This window comes from Archocentrus centrarchus, chromosome 14 (genome assembly GCF_007364275.1).
Source record: "Archocentrus centrarchus isolate MPI-CPG fArcCen1 chromosome 14, fArcCen1, whole genome shotgun sequence".
In the NCBI taxonomy this organism is placed as follows: Eukaryota; Metazoa; Chordata; class Actinopteri; order Cichliformes; family Cichlidae; genus Archocentrus; species Archocentrus centrarchus.
Window position 1 is genome coordinate 10,365,885 of NC_044359.1, and position 19,136 is coordinate 10,385,020.

The 19,136-nt window shown below is 45.8% G+C and overlaps 1 protein-coding gene across 1 annotated transcript in view; it reads left to right on the top strand.

Annotated features, from left to right (window-relative positions):
• The window catches only part of rsf1b.1 (remodeling and spacing factor 1b, tandem duplicate 1), a 36,018-nt gene extending 17,513 nt beyond the window's left edge, over positions 1–18,505 (top strand). The window contains exons 10-16 of the mRNA XM_030746592.1: positions 6,147–6,201; positions 6,297–6,409; positions 6,693–6,760; positions 6,941–7,154; positions 7,246–7,469; positions 9,061–9,240; positions 17,956–18,505. Coding sequence (XP_030602452.1) covers positions 6,147–6,201; positions 6,297–6,409; positions 6,693–6,760; positions 6,941–7,154; positions 7,246–7,469; positions 9,061–9,240; positions 17,956–18,497 — 1,396 coding nt within the window. The 3' untranslated portion in view covers positions 18,498–18,505. The remainder of the gene's footprint in view (positions 1–6,146; positions 6,202–6,296; positions 6,410–6,692; positions 6,761–6,940; positions 7,155–7,245; positions 7,470–9,060; positions 9,241–17,955) is intronic.
• Positions 18,506–19,136: the final 631 nt, after the last annotated feature.

The window sequence follows — 19,136 nt, forward strand, 5'->3', positions numbered from 1 at the left end:
CTCTCCGACACTGCCATAAGCGAATCCAGCTCCACTCCCACCACATCACTGGCTTTGTGGATCAGTTTATTGAGTCTGTTGGCATCTGCCGCCCTCAGTCTGCTGCCCCAGCATGCAACAGCATAGAGGATGGCACTCGCCACCACAGACTCACAGAAGATCCTGAGCATAGTCCGGCAGATGTTGAAGGACCTCAGGCGTCTCAGAAAATAGAGGCGACTTTGGCCCTTCCTGTATAGGGCATCAGTGTTCTTAGCCCAGTCCAGTTTGTTGTCAATGTGTACTCCCAGATATTTGTAGTCCTCAACGGTGTCCACACTGACCCCCCCGATGGACATAGGGGCCACCGGTGCCTTGTCTTTCCTCAAGTCCACCACCAGTTCCTTTGTCTTTGTCACGTTGAGCTCTAGATGGTTCCGCTTGCACCATGTGACAAAGTCCTTCACTGTCCTCCTGTACTCATCCTCATCACCCCTGCTGATACATCCAACTATTGCAGAGTCATCAGAAAACTTTTGAAGATGGCAGGTCTCTGAGCAGTAGCTGAAGTCTGTGGTGTAGAGGGTGAAGAGGAAGGGAGAGAGGACAGTCCCTTGTGGGGCTCCAGTGTTGCTAACTACTCTGTCAGACACACAGTGCTGCAGGCGTACATACTGTGGTCTGCCAGTCAGGTAGTCAACAATCCAGGACACAAGGGGGACATCTGCCTGCATCGCTGTCAACTTATCACCCAGAAGAGCAGGCTGAATGGTGTTGAATGCACTTGAGAAGTCAAAGAACATGACCCTCACAGTGCTGGCCGGCTTATCCAGGTGAGCGTAGACTCGGTTTAGCAGGTAGATAATGGCGTCCTCAACTCCCAGGCGGGGCTGGTAGGCGAACTGGAGGGGGTCCAGAAATGACTGGACCATGGGCCGGAGCTGATCCAGGACGAGCCTCTCCATGGTCTTCATTATGTGGGAAGTCAGTGCCACTGGCCTGTAATCCTTGACGTCACTGGGTCGCGTCATCTTCAGGACCGGAACGATGCAAGATGTCTTCCACATCACAGGGACCCTCTGAAGATCCAGGCTCATATTGAAGACATGGTGCAGTACTCCACAAAGCTGGGTGGCACAGGCTTTAAGCACCCTGGGGGAGACCCCGTCAGGGCCTGCAGCCTTGTTTTTGTGGAGTCTCTTAAGTTGTCTTCTCACCTGGTCAGCTGTGAGACAAACTGTAGAGGTGGCGGGTGGGGAAGGGGTGGAGACGTCAAGAGGGCCATCACAGGAAGGAAGCAGGCTATTGTGAAGTGTGGGGGTGGGTGGGGGTGGAGTGGACTTCTGGAGACCGGCAGCAGAGCTGTCTGGACGAGGGATGACAGAGCCTGCAGTGTCAAACCTGTTAAAGAACAGATTTAGCTCATTGGCCCTGTCCACACTGTCCTCCATTCCCCTGTTGTTGCTGGTCCTGAAGCCAGTGATGGTTCTTATTCCACTCCATACCTCCCTCATGTTGTTCTGCTGGAGTTTCAGCTCCAGCTTCCTCCTATAATTGTTTTTAGCCTCCCTAATTGTTGTTTTGAGTTCCCTCTGGATCGTTCTCACCTCCTCCCTGTTGCCAGCCCTGAAGGCCTTCTTCTTATTGTTGAGAAGTGCTTTAATGTCCTTTGTTACCCACGGCTTGTTGTTTGGGTAGCATTTTACAATCCTGGTAGGAACAATGGTGTCCACACAGAAGTTAAGATTAAGATAGTGTTTATTTGTCACATGCACAGTTATACACAGTACAATGCACAGTGAAATGTATTTTGTACCTGCAACCTTATATACACACACATATAAATAAGAATAAAAATAAAAAAAAGTAATTCACACTATACACTATACTCTATATACTATACACTATACACACTTTTATAAATTATAATATTTACATTGTGCAATAATGGTCCAGTTAGGGCTCAGAGTTGAGCAGACGGATGGCTTGTGGGTAAAAACTCTTCTTCAACCTTTCAGTCTTAGCCCTCAGGCAGCGGTAACGCCGGCCTGATGGGAGCAGGGAGAAGAGAGAGTGTCCGGGGTGGCTGGGCTGTTTTAGGATCTTCATGGCCCTCAGCCTGCACTGCTTGGTGTAAATGTCCTGCAGGTTGGGGAGGGTGGTTCTGATGGTCCGTTCAGCTGAACGAACCACCCTTTTTAGGGCCATGAAGTCCTGCTTGGTGCAGTTTCCCATCCAGGTGGTGATGCTCCCACGCATGATGCTCTCGATGGTGCAGGTGTAAAAGTTCCTGAGCACCTTGAGTGGGAGCTTGAAGTCTCTCAGCCGCCTGAGGAGGTAGAGAGACGCTGTCTGGCCTTCTTCACAGTGATGTTTATGTGATGAGTCCAGGACAGGTCCTGTGAGATGGTCACTCCCAGGTATTTGAAGGTGTCCACTCTTTCCACCTCAGCACCACTGATGACAAGTGGATGGTAGTCCCTCTGCTGCTTCCTGCTGAAGTCCACGATCAGTTCCTTTGTTTTGCTGACGTTGAGCAGGAGGTGGTTCTCCTGGCACCAGTTCTCCAGGCGGGAGACCTCTCTCCTGTAGGCTGTCTCCTCATTGTGAGAGATTAGTCCCACAACAGCAGTGTCGTCAGCAAACTTGATGATGACGTTGGACTCTGACGTGGCCTCGCAGTCATGGGTGTACAGTGAGTACAGCAGAGGGCTGAGCACACAGCCTTGGGGGTATCCAGTGTTGAGGGTGAGGGAGGATGAGGTGAGGTGACCCACTCGTACCACCTGTGGTCTGCTGGTCAGGAAGCTGTGAACCCACCTGCACAGGGATGGGCCCAGGCCCAGGTCCAGCAGCTTAGAGACCAGCCTGGAGGGAACTATGGTGTTGAATGCTGAGCTGTAATCTACAAACAGCACTCTTACATAGTTCCCCTTACCAGTGTCTATGTGTGAAAGGGTCTTGTGGAGGAGGAAGGATATGGCGTCATCTGTGGATCTGTCTGGCCGGTATGCAAACTGTAGTGGGTCGAGGGTGGTGGGCAGTGAGGAGGTGATGAATGTCTTGATGAGTCTCTCAAAACACTTCATCACCACAGAGGTGAGCGCTATGGGCCTGAAGTCATTGGGGCTGCTGGGGTGTGGTTTCTTTGGGACAGGGACTATGATGGACTTTTTAAAGCAGGTGGGAATCACACACAGTTTCAGTGAGAGGTTGAATATCAGCGTAAACACAGGTGCCAGCTGGTCAGCGCAGGTCTTAAGGACACGTCCACTAATACCGTCTGGTCCAGCCGCTTTCCTGGTGTTTACACGTCTAAACGCCCTCCTCACGTCACGCTCCGTCACAGTGAGTGTCTCCGCCCCTCCGGCCGGGAGCGCAGCGGGCTGTCGGCTTCCCGACTCAAAGCGCGCAAAGAAGATGTTGAGTTCATCAGCCAGAGAAGCGTCGGCACTCACCGGGTGTGTGTGTGGTGCTTTGTAGTCCGTGATGGTGCGTAGTCCCTGCCACAGTCCCCTGGGGTCAGACTGTTGTAGTTGCTGTTCCAGTCTGCGGCCGTAGCGATGTTTAGCCTCTTTCACCGCTCTGCGGACGTTGTATGATGCAACCTTGTAGTCCTCCATGTTCCCAGAGGCGAGGCCGGAGTTGTAGGCAACGGTGCGGGACCTCAGGGCGTCGCGGACAGATTTATCCACCCACGGCTTCTGGTTGGGAAAAGTCCTGATGGTCCTCCTAAGTGAAGTGTCTTCAACAACTTTCCCAATAAATCCCACAACAGTTTCCGTAAACTCCTCGATGTCTCCGCCCGCGCTGCTGCGAAACATGTCCCAGTCGGTTGAATCCAACGCACCCTGCAGAGCGGCCTCTGTTTGATCAGACCACCGTGTCACTTCTCTCACAGCAGGGGGTTCCTGCCTGAGCCGTTGTTTGTATTTCGGCATGAGAAGCACAGAGGTGTGGTCAGACTTCCCAAAAGGCGGAAGAGGCTTTGCTTTGTAGCCATCTTTGAATGGAGAGTAGCAGTGGTCTAGGGTCCTCTCTCCTCTGGTGGGGCAGTCGATGTGTTGAATCAATTCCGGTATCAGCTTTTTCAAGTTTGCACTGTTAAAGTCCCCGGCTACGATGAGAGCCGCATCACGCTGGTGAGCCTGATAGGTGGAAATCGCCTCATGTAGCTCGGATAGTGCAGTAATGTAGTCTGTGATGCATTCTGTGAGCCTGTCGATGTCCTCTCCATGAGGCTCACAGAGTGCCGGCCAGTCTGTCACCTCAAAGCAGTCCTGCAGTGCTTCATAAGTGTTGTCAGACCATCTCTTAATTGACCGTGTGGTCACAGGCTGACTTTTCACCAGTGGCACATAGCGGGAGCTGAGCTTCACCAAGTTGTGGTCTGACCTCCCTAGAGGGGGGAGGGGGGAGCAGCTGTATGCATCCTTAACATTAGCATACAGCAGGTCCAGTGTTCTCTCCTGTCTGGTGGGACAGTTCACATACTGGGTGAAGTTTGAGAGTGTCTTTTCCATGGTGACATGATTGAAGTCACCTGAAATTGCAATAAGGGCAGTTGGGTGTTGAGTTTGTAAACACGCTAATGTTGAGTGAATGACGTCACACGCCGACGTCGGGTTGGCAGAGGGGGGGACGTAAACAGCCACAATAATAACATGGGAGAACTCCCTTGGTAAATAATATGGCCTCAGTCCAACAGCCAACAGCTCAATATCCGGGCAACCCACACGTTCCTTGATGGAAATGTGGCCAGGGTTACACCAGCGGTTATTAACTAGAACAGCTAGCCCTCCTCCTCTGCGCTTACCGCTCTCAGTGTAGCTCCGGTCAGCTCGAATAGTTTGAAAACCATCAATGGAAACGTCATCTGGAATATCCTGGTGTAGCCATGTCTCTGAAAAGGAAGCTAAACAGCTAAACAGTCCTTTAGGAAGCTAAACAGTCCTTTAGACTGTGGTCTGCGCTTCCACTGTGGTGCAGATGTAGCAACAGCTGGTTTTACGTACAGAACTTTATAAAAACAGTCAGGTTAGCTGTCCCCCCACGATCCGCTGTATTGTAAAAATTGTTGGACTGTGTAACATCTGTTTCCATTTCCCTTCAAATAAAGGTGGCACCTTCCCGCAGCATCATGCAGAGATGTACAATCAGAAAATATGTTTTTGCTCCGCTCCCTCTCTCTGATACGAAATCTCTCTGGACTTCAGCAGTGGCATAATGAGTCTTAACAACAACAACAACAACAACAACAAAAAGCCTGCACCTCTTTCCTGTTTGTGATGCTTTTTATTGGCTTCTTTGTTGGAGCTTGTTGTGATGATCTTCCAATCAGTGGAGTTTTTCATGGCCACTTAAAAGAAACCACCTCCTGCAGCCATGAAAGAAGTCCTAGAGGAAAGGTTCTCACAATGGGAACATTCATAAAGCAGAATTCATGGTACCTCATTTATGTCCATCGTGTAGGTTTTTGACTGTGTAGAGCAGGGGTGCCCAAACTCGGCCCGCGGGCCACTCAGGCCCCACCCCCTACTTCCAGTCTGTGAATAGATGTCAAAAATAACATACAATTTGACCCTCTAAGTTACTTTTTTGACATTTTGCGTTCCTCTCCAATTAAGAGGGTTAAGCAAAATGTCAAAAAAGTAACTTAAAGGGACAAATTTTATGTTGTTTTTGACATCAATTCGCGGACCAGAAGCGGCCCATGGGCCGCAAGTTTGTGCGCCCCTGACGTAGAGTGAAGGATTTAAAAAAAAAAATAAATAAAATTTTTTTTTAACACTGCCCTCTGGTGGCAGTACACAGCTACAACATGTAGCAAAGTTGTGCATTGGACCAGTGCACAACCATGCTGGTGTCTTGAAGGTGCAGAACTCCCAAATTTCATGTGGTGGAAAAGATCTTATAGTTTTACATAGTGGTTTTTTTTTTTTTTTTTTTTTTTTTTTTTTTTTTTTTTTGTATTTTCATATTGTAATGTTATTAAAATTCTGTCCACTTTCTGTAGACATGGATGAACTTGAATTCCAGCTTTTAGAGTGAAATTGCAGCTCTTTAACAGTAAAAATTTTTCAGTGCTTAAATTTCAAGCAAATATGCCAGTAACGTTATTCAACAGAGGACACTCAAATTAACTTCTTGTGTTTTATCTCCTCCAGGAAAGAGCGTCTGATTTATGTTGGAATCAGCGTTGAGAACATCATCGCGCCCTCTGTGAGTACTTAGTGATGTTGTACAGTCTTAAATATAAAATTAAAAAATTCACCCGCTGATGTTTGTGAACATAAATGACGCCAAACTGCTTACAGGCTGTGGTGGAGGAGGAAAAGCCAGAGATCATTATCAAAGAGAAGAAAGAAGTAAAGAAGAGCAAGAGCTGGGGTCGGAGGTCAACGAGGGCGAAGAAAAACATCAGCTACAGGTTCGAAACATACTTTGTTTCACAGCCTCATGTTCAGGCGACCAGTTGTTTACCTAAATAAATCCTAAAAGTTAAAGGCAAGTTAAATACCTGTTGTTAGTAGCTACTCATAAGGAATTTTTTTTTTTTTTTGCATAGCAGCACGATGGAGTGTTTTTTTTTTGGGGGGGGGGGGGGGGGGTTGTTTGGGGTTTTTTTTTAAGCTGTTACTATTGGCAGAGATGCAATTAAATTCTCCAGGCAGCAAAAAATATTCTTCTCTGTGTTGATGTAAACTTTGCAGATTTGATGAGTTTGACGAGGCAATCGAGGAGGCCATTGAAGAAGACATCAAAGAAGCAGAGGGTGGAGGTAGGGCAAGAAAGTGTGCTGTGCTGAAAATGTTTGCCTGCTTGTTCTCTTAATTTCTGTCTCTGAAGATCGACCCAGAAATCTGCAAACCGACCTTCTAAAACTTATTTACGTGTTATATCCAGCTTGTTTAAAATGTATAATCTAGAAGACTGTAATAACACTGAGGTGTTTTTGCAGGGGCGGGTCGGGGCAAAGATATGGCTAACATCACAGGACACAGAGGGAAGGATATTTCTACCATCCTCCAAGGAGAGGAGGGCAAGGAGAACGGCCGGCCACCCCGACCTAACGCTAGTCAGCGCAAGAAAAAACGTCGGCGACTCAACGACCTGGACAGCGACAGCACCATGGATGAGGAGGAAAGCGAGGAAGAGTTTCGCCTCAGTGAAAGGTACAGCTTGACGTTTAGTTTCTAATAAATCTGTGGAGAAACGTGTTTGTCCGCCGGGTGCCGAACTCTGTGTTTGCTTGTTCGGATGCAGCTCAGAAGAAGAGTTCGTCGTATCGGACAACGACACAGAAGCTGAAACGGAGGCCGACTCCAATGACAGCGACTTCGGCAGCAACAGCAGCAGTAAGCATCACACGTCTTCACGGAGCAGACTGCTGGCGTGCAGACGGAGCTCCAGAAAGCGGCGACGACCGAGAGGCTACTCGGATGATGAAGAGGATGAGACGGATGAGGAGGATGAAGAGGATGAAATAGGTATATCTGTTTTAGATTACACTCTCGTTACTTACCCTCCTATATTGTCAGTTTTCTGAAGCTAAACAAAGAGGTTGGAGCAGGTTAACAGATGCAGGTTGCAGTTGTCATTTTTCTGTCTTTAACTAGGCAACTGGGTGACGTCTGCCCGACACTCTCTTCAGCCATCCCTTAGAGCTTCTTTGCTTATAACCATCTATCCATCCAACTGCATGTCTTTGAACTGTGGGAGGAAACTGGAGAACACAGGAAACCCACGCAGACACGGGGAGAACATGCAAACTCCACAGTTTCTCCACGCCCGGGCCAAGGTGGATTCGAACCCATACCTTCACACAAAAGCTTAGATTGCATTTCAGACCCGACTGTTACAGACAATGTACTCACAAAAATCACCTCCCCTAATATAATGATAGGAAACTAAGCCAAGACTGCTCGTAACTCCCAGCTCAATTAGTAACTATTACACAAAACGGGCAGAATGACATCTAGAAGGTCTGGGTTCGATTCCACCTTGGCCTGGGCCTCTCTGTGGGGAGTTTGCTTGCTCTCCCCGTTCTGCCTGGGTTTCCTCCCACAGTCCAAAGACATGCAGTTAGTGGGGTTAGGTTAATTGGTCACTCTAAATTGCCCATAGGTGTGAATGGCTGGCTGTCTCTCTGTGTTAACCCTGCGACAGGCTGGCAACCTGTACAGGGTGTACCCTGCCTCTCGCCCTCTTTCAGCTGGGATAGGCTCCAGCCCCTCTGCGACCCTAAACGGGATAAACAGAAAAGGATGGATGGATGGATAAACAAAAGTGCACAGAGCAACTAAGAGAAAAGGCCAGTGCTGATGCAGGAAAGAGACCCAGCCAAAGTGCGCCAATTCCTTTGACTTTATGTTAGATGTTAGAAAACTCATTGTCATTGTGCGCACAAGGCACACAACAAAATGATCGTTCCAGATCACTCATCCAGAGACGAGCATCTGCAGTCATGCAGCCAGAGACCAGCGCTTACTTTATGTGCATGTAGGTGAGCCTCCTAGGCCAATCAGCAGAAGTGATGAACCACAGAGAGAGGTTGGAGGGTTAATGTGCCAGGGTACACAGGCTAGTGTAAACCAGATTTTATTGGATTTGATAATCGATTTACAAATCAATCTGTGTTCCAACCCTCATGTATGGCCAGGAGAGCTGGGTACTGACTGAAAGAATGAGGCTGATGATACAAGGAGCAGGGACAGCAGGGTAGACCTTGAATCCATCTCAACAGGCCTGAGAATAGCTCAGGATCCCCCAGGAGGAACTCCTAAGTGTTGCTAGGAAGATGGACATCTGGAGTACCCTAATTAGACTGCTGCCACCATGACCCAACACTGGACAGTCAAAAGATGATTATTACAGTTAATTTTTACCCCAAATTAAATCAAAATGACACATTTAAAATGTCTAGGCACAGTGTGAGAGATGTAATTTTTTCTGTCTAAGAATATTCCTGTATGCTTTTAAAATATTGTTGATTAACATTGACAGATTATCCTCTGGATTTTTTTTTTTTTTTTTTTTTTTTAACCCTTGATTTTCTTGTTTTTGTGTGGCTGTGTACAGTGACCGAAGGCTCCAGTGAGTTCAGTGACAGCGATCTGGATATGAGCCGCCGGCGGTCGAGGCGGAGCCAGAAGAAGCAGGTGAACTACTGCGAGACGTCCGAGTCTGAAGGCTCTCAGGCTGAAACCAACCGGTCCAAAACAAAACCCAGACGTTTCCAGGAAAGCTCCGACAGTGATGGTCAGTTTTTGTCCCTCAAAATACATCAGTGATCAAGATAAGTGGTGGTTTTCCTAATCTGGGTAGATTGATCAACCAGATGCTGAGAGTTAACAGTATGAGGAGCTACTTTGGCTGATTCCTGGTTCCCATTAATTTATCTTAAAATATTTGACTTACAGTTTGCCTTTTAAAGTTAATGAGTCCATATAAATAACAGATCCTTTATAAAATACCTATATACTATTTTTTTATGGATATTTTGTAAAAGCTAAAGGTTACAAGCTTGTATAGAAAAAACTGGCACAAACTGCTTTCTTTTTCAGGCAGTTTTGATAATATTCAGCAGCTGTAGCACCATGTTTGCAGTAATTAAGCTTTATTAAGTCCCTGCTGTTCAAGTTTGTACCCATGACATTAATCTTAAAACAGTTAACGCCAGTGTGAGGACATAAATCTGTACCGTGCATTTAAGTGTATTTGAGAATGAGAAACAGAACCTTCCCATTCCAACATGGCTGTGTACCAATGCTCAAAGCAGGTCCATAAAGACATGGCTGAGTGAGTTTGGTGTGGAAGAACTTGATTGGCCTGCACATCCTGACCTCAACCTGGTAGAACACCTTTGGGATGAATTAGAGCACCGGGCCTTCTAGTCCATCATCAGTGTCTGACCTCAGATATGCACTTCTGGAAGAATGGTCAAAAATTCCCATAAACGCATAAACCTTGTGGAAAGCCTTCTCAGAAGAGTTGAAGTTGTTATAGCTGCAAAGGGAGGGCCGACATCATATTAAACCCTGTGGATGAAGAATGGGATGTCACTCAAGTTCGTGTGTGAAGGCAGATGAGCGAGCACTTTTGGCAATATAGTGTATAATGCCATCTTGTGGAGGTGAAGCCGATCAATACTCTCCTTTTTAACCTTAATATTCCTGAAATCCATCATTCTTTGAGTGAAGGAGTTAAAGAATTGAGACTGCAGTGATTAGCAGAAAAATAATTCAGAAATGCCTTCAAGTCCCAACAGGAGTCCTAATCGTAGGCAGATGGATGATTAAAGTCTCCCTATAGTGACCAACTATAGGGAGAGGAGATGGTTCTCAAGGGGGTCACATGAGCAGCTGTTAATGAAGTTTTGTTGTAGCGTTTTTTTTTTGTTTTGTTTTTTATACACGCTATCTTACGCTGTTGCACCTGCCTTTTAAAGTTGCAAACTGGTCACCCTGTCAGAGATCAGTACCAGGGAGATGGTATTGGGGAGGAACATGTCTGTAAACAGTGGCGCAAAAAGGGGGTATGCACCATATGCAATGCTACGGCCGCTGTACAAGAGGGGGGCGCCAAAACGATGTGGGAAAATATTTCTCTAGTTGCATTTTCTGTATTTAACAGCTGTGCATATGACATGATCAATAGCAGAGGCCCGGCGCTGATTAGGCGCCCCTGCGCTCCTTCACCTCCCCTCCTCCTGTTCCCGTTTAAGTTATGTCATAGAAGTCTTGTATTTTATAAGTCCATGAATAAGTGATCTGCACACATGAACACAGTAATGAGAGGCTGCGGATGGTGCATTGTGTGTGTGTGTGTGTGTGTGTGTGCGTGCGCAGTGTTCTAGCTAGCGGTTGATCACAAGGCGCCGCGCCGGTCTGAGACGCCCTCTAGTCGGGCTGAGAATTTCACCGCTTCACTTTCAGAGCTCTGCTGTCTCTGCATTTAGCAAACAGGAGCCCGCCCCACGGACTCTGCACCGGCTAGATCGCTGCTTTTATCACTGCTTGATCCTGTATTATTTCACTGCAATTTACAATCTACCACAGCGCAGGGAAAGTTCAGTGTGCACATTTGATGTCCCTAAGGTCATGCACGCACTTGATTTCGCGGCTACAGAAATCGAAATGACAACCAGTATCAGGGTTCGTACGGGTGCTGGAAATCCTTGAAAATGCTTGAATTTTAATATTGTCCTTTCAAGGTTTGAAAAGTGCTTGAATTTTGGATATAGTGCTTGAAAGTGCTTGAAATTGTAACCGCTTTTTTTTGTAAATAAAAATATAACTATCTGGTTGAACAGTTCGCTTATGAAACGGAGAAATAAAATGAGTCATAAAGTCTAAAATGAAAATTTCTCCGCGTGGGTCTGGCCTGCCCGTCTGCATGTGATCTGTCAGTCTGTTTGTGACCACGCCCCTCCCCCGAAGACAGAGAGTGGCCGTTTTAATGAGTGTTCACTGGAAAACTGCAAACTCCAATTATGGATCAGACGAATATGGAATACTTTTAAGTCAAAAGTTACAAACATAATCCCCGCAAATAATGTCATTCCTCGCGAGTAAATTCAACAGCGTAGAACTCAGCGCATCCACGGAGGCGCTCTCGTTCACTTGTACACCACTGCGCCGTTCTGTGGTCTGCAGCGATATGGCCTCCGATCTGGCGGATCAATTCAAAGGCTTCATTGAATTTTCTAAAATAGGCCATCATCGATTCACAGAAAGACTCAATAACGATATTAGACAGGAATAAGCTGTGAGTGCGGCGCAGCAGGTGTGGAAAGCAGCCAAAACCGCCGAAGATAAATTCAACAAGGAAGTGGAAGTATTGTTCCAAAAAGCTGAATCAAAATGTAAGCCGTACGCAGTAAACCGCAGAAAACCATGATGGATTTTATTCAGAAGGTATGTACATTAATTCTATATGTTCCTGGCGTGTTGTCATCTATGCTTATATTTGTACGCAATCTGGTGATTGGCGGCTGGCACTGCTGCCAAGTTTTGTGTAAGAAAACTCGCTGTTGGCTGTCTTAAAACTCGCCAAAGGACGAATCGAGGACCGGGGGTGGGGTTAGGTGTCCCCCTCGGTGCCGAAGAGAGGTCCGGGCGATGCCACAGCGTAGGAAGGGCCGCAGTATTGCTGTATGTACACAAAACACGGCGACAACGGAATTTTCATGTTTTCGGTGTTGTGCCAAAAAGTGATTTCCGATTTTATTTTTTTACTGTATTATCTTTCTTATATCGGTAAATAGACTGTGGCGCACAGGATTTATCCATCCATCCATTCGCTTCCGCTCATCCTGTTCAGGGTCGCGGGGGGGGGGGGGGGGGGGGGGCTGGAGCCTATCCCAGCTGTCACAGGGCGAGAGGCGGGGTACACCCTGAACAGGTCGCCAGCCTGTTGCAGGGCCAACACAGAGACAAACAACCTTTCACACACACATTCACGCTGTCATTCACACCTATGGGCAATTTAGTGTAGCCAATGAACCTAACCCCAGTAAGTGCATGTCTTTGGAATGTGGGAGGAAACCGGAGTACCCGGAGGAAACCCACGCAAGCACGAGGAGAACATTCAAACTCCACACAGAGAGAGGGAGAGGCCCGGGCCAAGGTGGAATCGAACCCAGGCATTCCAGATGTTATTCTAACTGTGAGGCAGCAGTGCTAACCACTGCACCACCGTGCTGCTGCACAGGATTTATGAAGGGCTTATATATAAAATGAAGAAATGACTTGTTTTGCAAATATATTTATGACTGCATTACTGTATCAGCATTATAATCAGTCCAGTCGTTTTTGGCTACCCTTTATAGAACTATAATGTTACATTTGTTGCAATTTCTGCAGCCCTCTTGGCAGATCTCTCAGGAAAAAAGACATTTTTAATGTCAATGATAATTTTTACCTTCATTAATAAAGAATATATGAAAGGCACTTTGCCAAGAAGTGATTGCAGCTTCTACCTGTGACAGGAGTGTTGTTTCTCGCTCAGAATGACATAATATCATTCACGAGAGATGTGTTTGACACAGATGTTTCACAGATGTTAGGCCAAAAATTAATCTACAGCCATTTAAATACAACCAATAATTTTTGGGGGGGAAATACTGGAAATCATTTTTTTGGAACAACACGGCATATCTCTAAAACTCTTCAAAAGTCCCCGATGACACCGGGAAAAGTCACTAAGTTGGCAACACTATCTGCCGGTGTTGCCAAAAATTGCAGCTTCTACCATGTGACAGGAGTGTTATTTATGACTCAAAATGAGTTGACATCATTCATGAGAGATAATATTCGAGATATGCTTGACAGACCATACGTCAGCAAGTAATTTACAACTATATAAATACCAGCAATCATTTTTTTGGAAAATACTGGAAATCATTTTTTGGCACAAGACCCGCTATTCAGATGATACAGTGGTATGCAGATGTTTAACCACCCCTGATAATTGTCATGATTTTCCTTTATAAATCATTGGTTGTTCAGATCAGCAGTTTCAGTTAAATATATCATAAAGCAGATGAACACAGGGATATTTGAGAAGTGAAATAAAGTTTACAGGATTTACAGAAAGTCTTCAATAATTATTTAAACAAAATTAGGCAGGTGCATAATTTTGGGCACCCCAACAGAAAATTTCATCAATATTTAGTAGATCCTCCTTTTTGCAGAAATAACAGCCTCTAAACTCTTCCTATAGCTTCCAATGAGAGTCTGGATTCTGGTTGAAGGTATTTTGGACCGTTCTTCTTTCCAAAACATCTCCAGTTCAGTCAGGTTTGATGGTTTCTGAGCACGGACAGCCCGCTTTAAATCCCACCACAGATTTTCAATAATATTCAGGTCTGGGACTGAGATGGCCGTTCCAGAACGTTGTACTTGTTCCTCTGCATGAACGCCTCAGTAGATTCTGAGCAGTGTTTAGGGTCGTTGTCTTGTTGAAGTATCCAGCCCCGGCACAACTTCAACTTTGTCACTGATTCTTGAACATTGTTCTCAAGAATCTGCTGATATTGACTGGGATCCATGTGACCCTCAACTTTAACAAGATTCCCAGTACCTGCACTGGCCCCACAGCCCCACAGCATGATGGAACCACCACCAAATGTTACTGTGGGCACCAAGTGTTTGTCTTGGAGTGCTGTGTTCTTTTCCCACCATGCATACCGCCCCTTGTTATGTCCAAATAACGCAGTTTAGTTTCATGAGTCCACAGCACCTTATTCCAAAATGAAGCTGGCTTGTCCAAATATGCTTTAGCGACTCTGTTTGTGGCGTGTGTGCAGAAAAGGCTTCTTCTGCATTACTGTCCCATACAGCCTCTCCTTGTGCAAAGTGCACTCAATAGTTGAATGATGCACAGTGACACCATCTGCAGCAACATGATGTTGTAGGTCTTTGGAGCTGCTCTGTGGGTTGACTATGACTGTTCTCACCATCCTTCTCCTCTGCCTATCTGAGGTTTTTCTTGGCCTGCCACTTCAGGCCTTAACTAGAACTGTGCCTGTGGTCTTCCATTTCCTCACTATGTTCCTCACAGTGGAAACTGACAGCTGAAATCTCTGAGAGAGCTTTTTGGATCTTTCCCCTAAACCATGTACATTTTGCGTACATGCAGTGCAATACAATGTTTTAATGGATAGGCAAGAGTATATTTACTACCAAGATATCCAGAATTTTTCAACACCGGGATGTGTTTTTAATACTTCCTATTACATTAAAATACCACCAAACCAGGAGAAATGAAATGTCATGAAAAAATATCAACATTTTCTTTGTACACTTTTGGGGAGGGGGTCTGAAAAAGAGTAAACTTTGGAAAATGTCGATAATTGTGAATGACCCCTTAATGTGCTGGAAAATCATGAAAATTGACCTTGGAAGTGCTTAAAAGGTGCTTGAATTTGATCCTGGAAAAGGTGTACGAACCCTGCAGTATGAACGAGGAGAAGTAAGAAGAAAAACCAAGATCAAATGAAAATTTCAGGCATGATTTAACACAAGTGGATCATCGCTGACAAGTTTTTTCCACGCCTCCATTGTCTGTGCAGAGAATGTCAGCTGTTACTTTTTCCTTACATCAGCTGAAGCCACCAGAACAATCTGGTGGTAATCACACTATTGTGGTTTGGTTTGTGCGATCGTTTGGTGCCGTTTCCTTCACTTTCTATGAACTGACAGATTTCCTCAGGCAGCTCATCGCACCTGTGTAATAAGGCACGTCACCAAATTCAGAAGCTATTTACTCCAGAAAAGACTGAAACTGCTGTGATTTAAAGCTTTGCCTCTTATAAAGTTCTCTGTCTGTGTTTCGGTGTTTATGGCAAGTTCTGTCTTAAGGACCTTGCTGTGCAGCGTTTCCTGCTGTGTGACGCAGTGATGCACTGTCAGCTCACCTGTGCAGGTCTCCCTCTTCATCTTCTCCCCTATCTGTCCCACCAATCCGCTCTTTTCCCCGCACCGCAAGTGAGGAAAAGATACAGATGGTTTACCTTCAATGTCAGCGTTCAGATCTTTTGCCTCCTACCTGTTTGGAAAATCCCTGTTTTTCACTTTTCCTTTGGTCATTTTTGGGGAGTCAGGCAGCTTAAATGTCACTGTAAAAAGTGCTGACCGATGTTTTATCCACTGATCAGTGATCAGTGGATAAAACAATCGGCAACACGGAAAACGGGATAGCATACAGTTCTTAAACTGCCGGCAGCTGTTGCAGTGCATTTGTGGGATTTGTAGTATAAGTGGTGGGAGCACATTTACCCGCGGGCTAGTAATAATAGCTATATGAAATCATCATGCTGGCTGCATAAAATTAGATCGTGGGCCAGAAGTGGCCCGCAGACCTTGAGTCTGACACACGTGATAGAGAAAAACTGCAGTATTGAAGTTAAAATGTGCAGATGAATTGTTAGTATGAAAAATGATTTCTTATCTGATTACTTGATTAATTGATGGAATAATCGATACAATACTCGATTACTAAAATAGTTGATAGTTGCAGCCCCACTTGTATTCAGAAAGCCATCGTCAAACATTAGTTTTCAGCACCAGTGGAGCTGTGAAAGGCCTTCAAGAAAAATGACATGCACCTCGAGAAATGTAACTACAGGTTCACAAAGACTGTGATTAGGCTTTAGATGTGCTTTCTGGTTACATGTGTAGGCCCCTTCACACAATTAACAAGCAGGAGCAGCTTTTAGCAGTTAGTATTAGCTTGCTAATTAGCATTACCACGCCTACCCCTGGGGGGGGGGGGCGCCTAAAATGTGTCCGCATACACCTCAAAGTATATAGCTGCGCCCCTGTCTGTAAACATTGTCCAAATACCTCTGAAAGCAGCAGATCTGTTCTCATCCTGTGGGCAGTCTCTGAATTGAGCCATGGTTACTGTCAAGTATTACGATGCAGTGACTACAAGTGGAAAATTACAATAAAATCAAACCCTGTAATGTTAAAACAAAGAACCATAGTTGACACTAGGGCTGCAACGATTCATCGATTAACTCGATTAAATCGATTCTAAAAAATTATCGACACAAATTTACTGTGTCGATGCTTTGTTTAAACTCTGCAGCGCTCAGCTGTCTCGGTGTAAGCGGCGCTCCTCACTAGCATTAGCAGCATTAGTGCTCCGTCTTTTTTGTGGGTTTATTGGTGGCTGGCAAACCAACATAGAACTGCATTACCGCCACCTACTGGACTGGAGTGTGAATCACGGACGCACACATACACACACAGATTCTAAAAAGCTCTGTCTCTGCGATGGATTTCATTTAACACAGAGTGGATCATCGCTAGAGTTGCCACCTGTCTCGTAAAATACAGAACCCCGTATGTTACGGGACTCCGTGGAATACGGCTCCGTAACATGCGGGGTTCCGTACTTTACAGGACGGGTGGCAACTATCGCTGACATGCATTTCCACGCCTCCACTGCTCGCTGTGTGTCTGTGTGTGTTGTGCTCGCTGAGAATTTCAGCTGTTATTTTTGTCTTTACTTCAGCTGTAGCTACCAGGACTGGTTTGCTAGCGAGCGCGGGCCATTAGCACTAGCGATGGTTCGGTACCGGAAGGCCCGCCCCCCAGGACCGAGGGGCTCCGTCAAAATATTTTTTATACTTTAATCCCTTATTAGTGACTAAATATAGACCTGCAGTAGAAACGTATTTTTGTGAATGGTTGTGAATACAAAGCATTACAACATTACTCACACATGCGCCATGGCTCCCGCAGCCACTAGTTTTTCAAAACACTCATAGCAGGCAGCGGTTTTAACTGCGCAAGCGCAAAGAGATGAAGGTGTTATAGAGACGGTGAGCTCAAGTAGTGCAAAAGGAAACGTTTTTCCAGCGTCCAAAACAGCAGCTTTTTCTTTTAGTAACCACCATTAATAAAATCTTTACTGGGAAACAGCTGGAGGTCCTTCATCAAGCACCTGATCAGCAAGTGTTAAGGTGAAGAAAAGAGAACTTTGTAGCTGCTCCATCCACCGCTGTTTGTTCACACGGCGAAAAACTGCAGTACGGAAATTAAAATATGAAGATAAACTGTTAATAAAAAAGTATTTCTTATCCGATTAATCAATTAATCGATGGAATACTCGATAGAATACTCGATTACTAAAATAATCGTTTTATGCAGCCCTAGTTGACACAGTTGTGTGTTATCCTCATCACACCAATGGACCAGTTCAAATTAAGGAAACCAGGGCTTTCTGCTGAGTGTTTTTTTTTTTTTCTTATTTCATCATTTGCATCAGTTTTATGTTGCTGAGTTTTGACTGCTCAACAAACAAAACCTGCAAATGAGGGAATTTTGATGTAGGCAGTATTGCACGCAGTTACAGACAAGGAGGGTGTAGCCTCATATTTCTACCTGCGGTGGTGGTGTATTTGATGTTAAACCACAGCAGGACTGCAGGCAGCTAATGGTGCCTCTTGTTTTCTCTTCACAGCGAGTTTCTCCAGAGACTCAGAAGAGGATTCGCGGGATTGGAGGTCGAAGAGGAGAGCTGACTCCTCGGAGGAAGATTCCCGACAGCGGCGCAGACGTCTGGCACTAAAACGCAGGAGAGCGTCAGAAGATGACGACGACTCGGACGAGTCTTCCGAGGAGGATCGTCCCATCCGTAAACGGGTGAACCGCATCGACTCGGACGACGATGACGAGGAGCCAGAGGAGAAGCCGAAGGAGAAGAAAGCGGAGGAGGAGTCAAAGGGAACAAATCCATTGGACTGTGGCCTGGTGGAACTGCCGCCCGCCAACGGGCAGAGCCCGATAAAGAACCTCGAGGGTATCATTACTCGACCCGCTGCCGTCGCTCCAGGCTTCATCTCGCATCTGGAGCCACCCAAAAATATCAGTGCCACACCAGCCACCGCCATAGCACCTAACGGTCTGGTTGGGCAGGACATTGCGGCGCAGGACGATGACGAAGACGACTTGTTAGGAGTCACAGACCTCGTGGACTATGTCTGCAATAACGAACAATTGTAAAAACAAAAGTGTACTGGTTTTTTTTTTTTTTTTTTTTTTTTTGGTTGTATTGTATTTTTATATTGCTTAACTTTATTATTCTCTCCCAAGCCAACGACCTCCTCCATGCCCATTTGTCTTGTGTCATCTGGAAGCCGATTCTCCGCGGTCTCACCAACAGCCAGAACTGGACCCCCCCACTGCCAGTCTTGGCATTGTCCCCGTGGGATCGTGCAGCCAATAAGGGCACCAACATTTTATTGCTCATTTGTTTGGAAATCACCAGTTTACCCACACAACCACCCACATCTTCCAGCTCCACCACTGAACCACTTTCGTCCCCTGAACGTGTCGCTCATTTCGCCTGTTGTCATCGTCCTGTATCTCAGTTTTTTTGTTTTAATCGCTTTTGGCTCTGAAACTGTTTATTCTCTGTGGGGAATAGTTCCTGATAGTCTGTTTGAAAGCTGAATAACTCTAAAAACCATTCCATAATTGGCACCAAGTTCACCGGGCAGACTTAGATGAGATGACAGATGCAGCCAGTCCACCCTGGCACAAAGGCAGCTCAATAAGCTACTACTTTAACCTGTTGGCATGCTGACCTTTCACAGCAGCTTTTAACAGATTTTTTTTTTTTTTTAATTTAAACGTTCACAA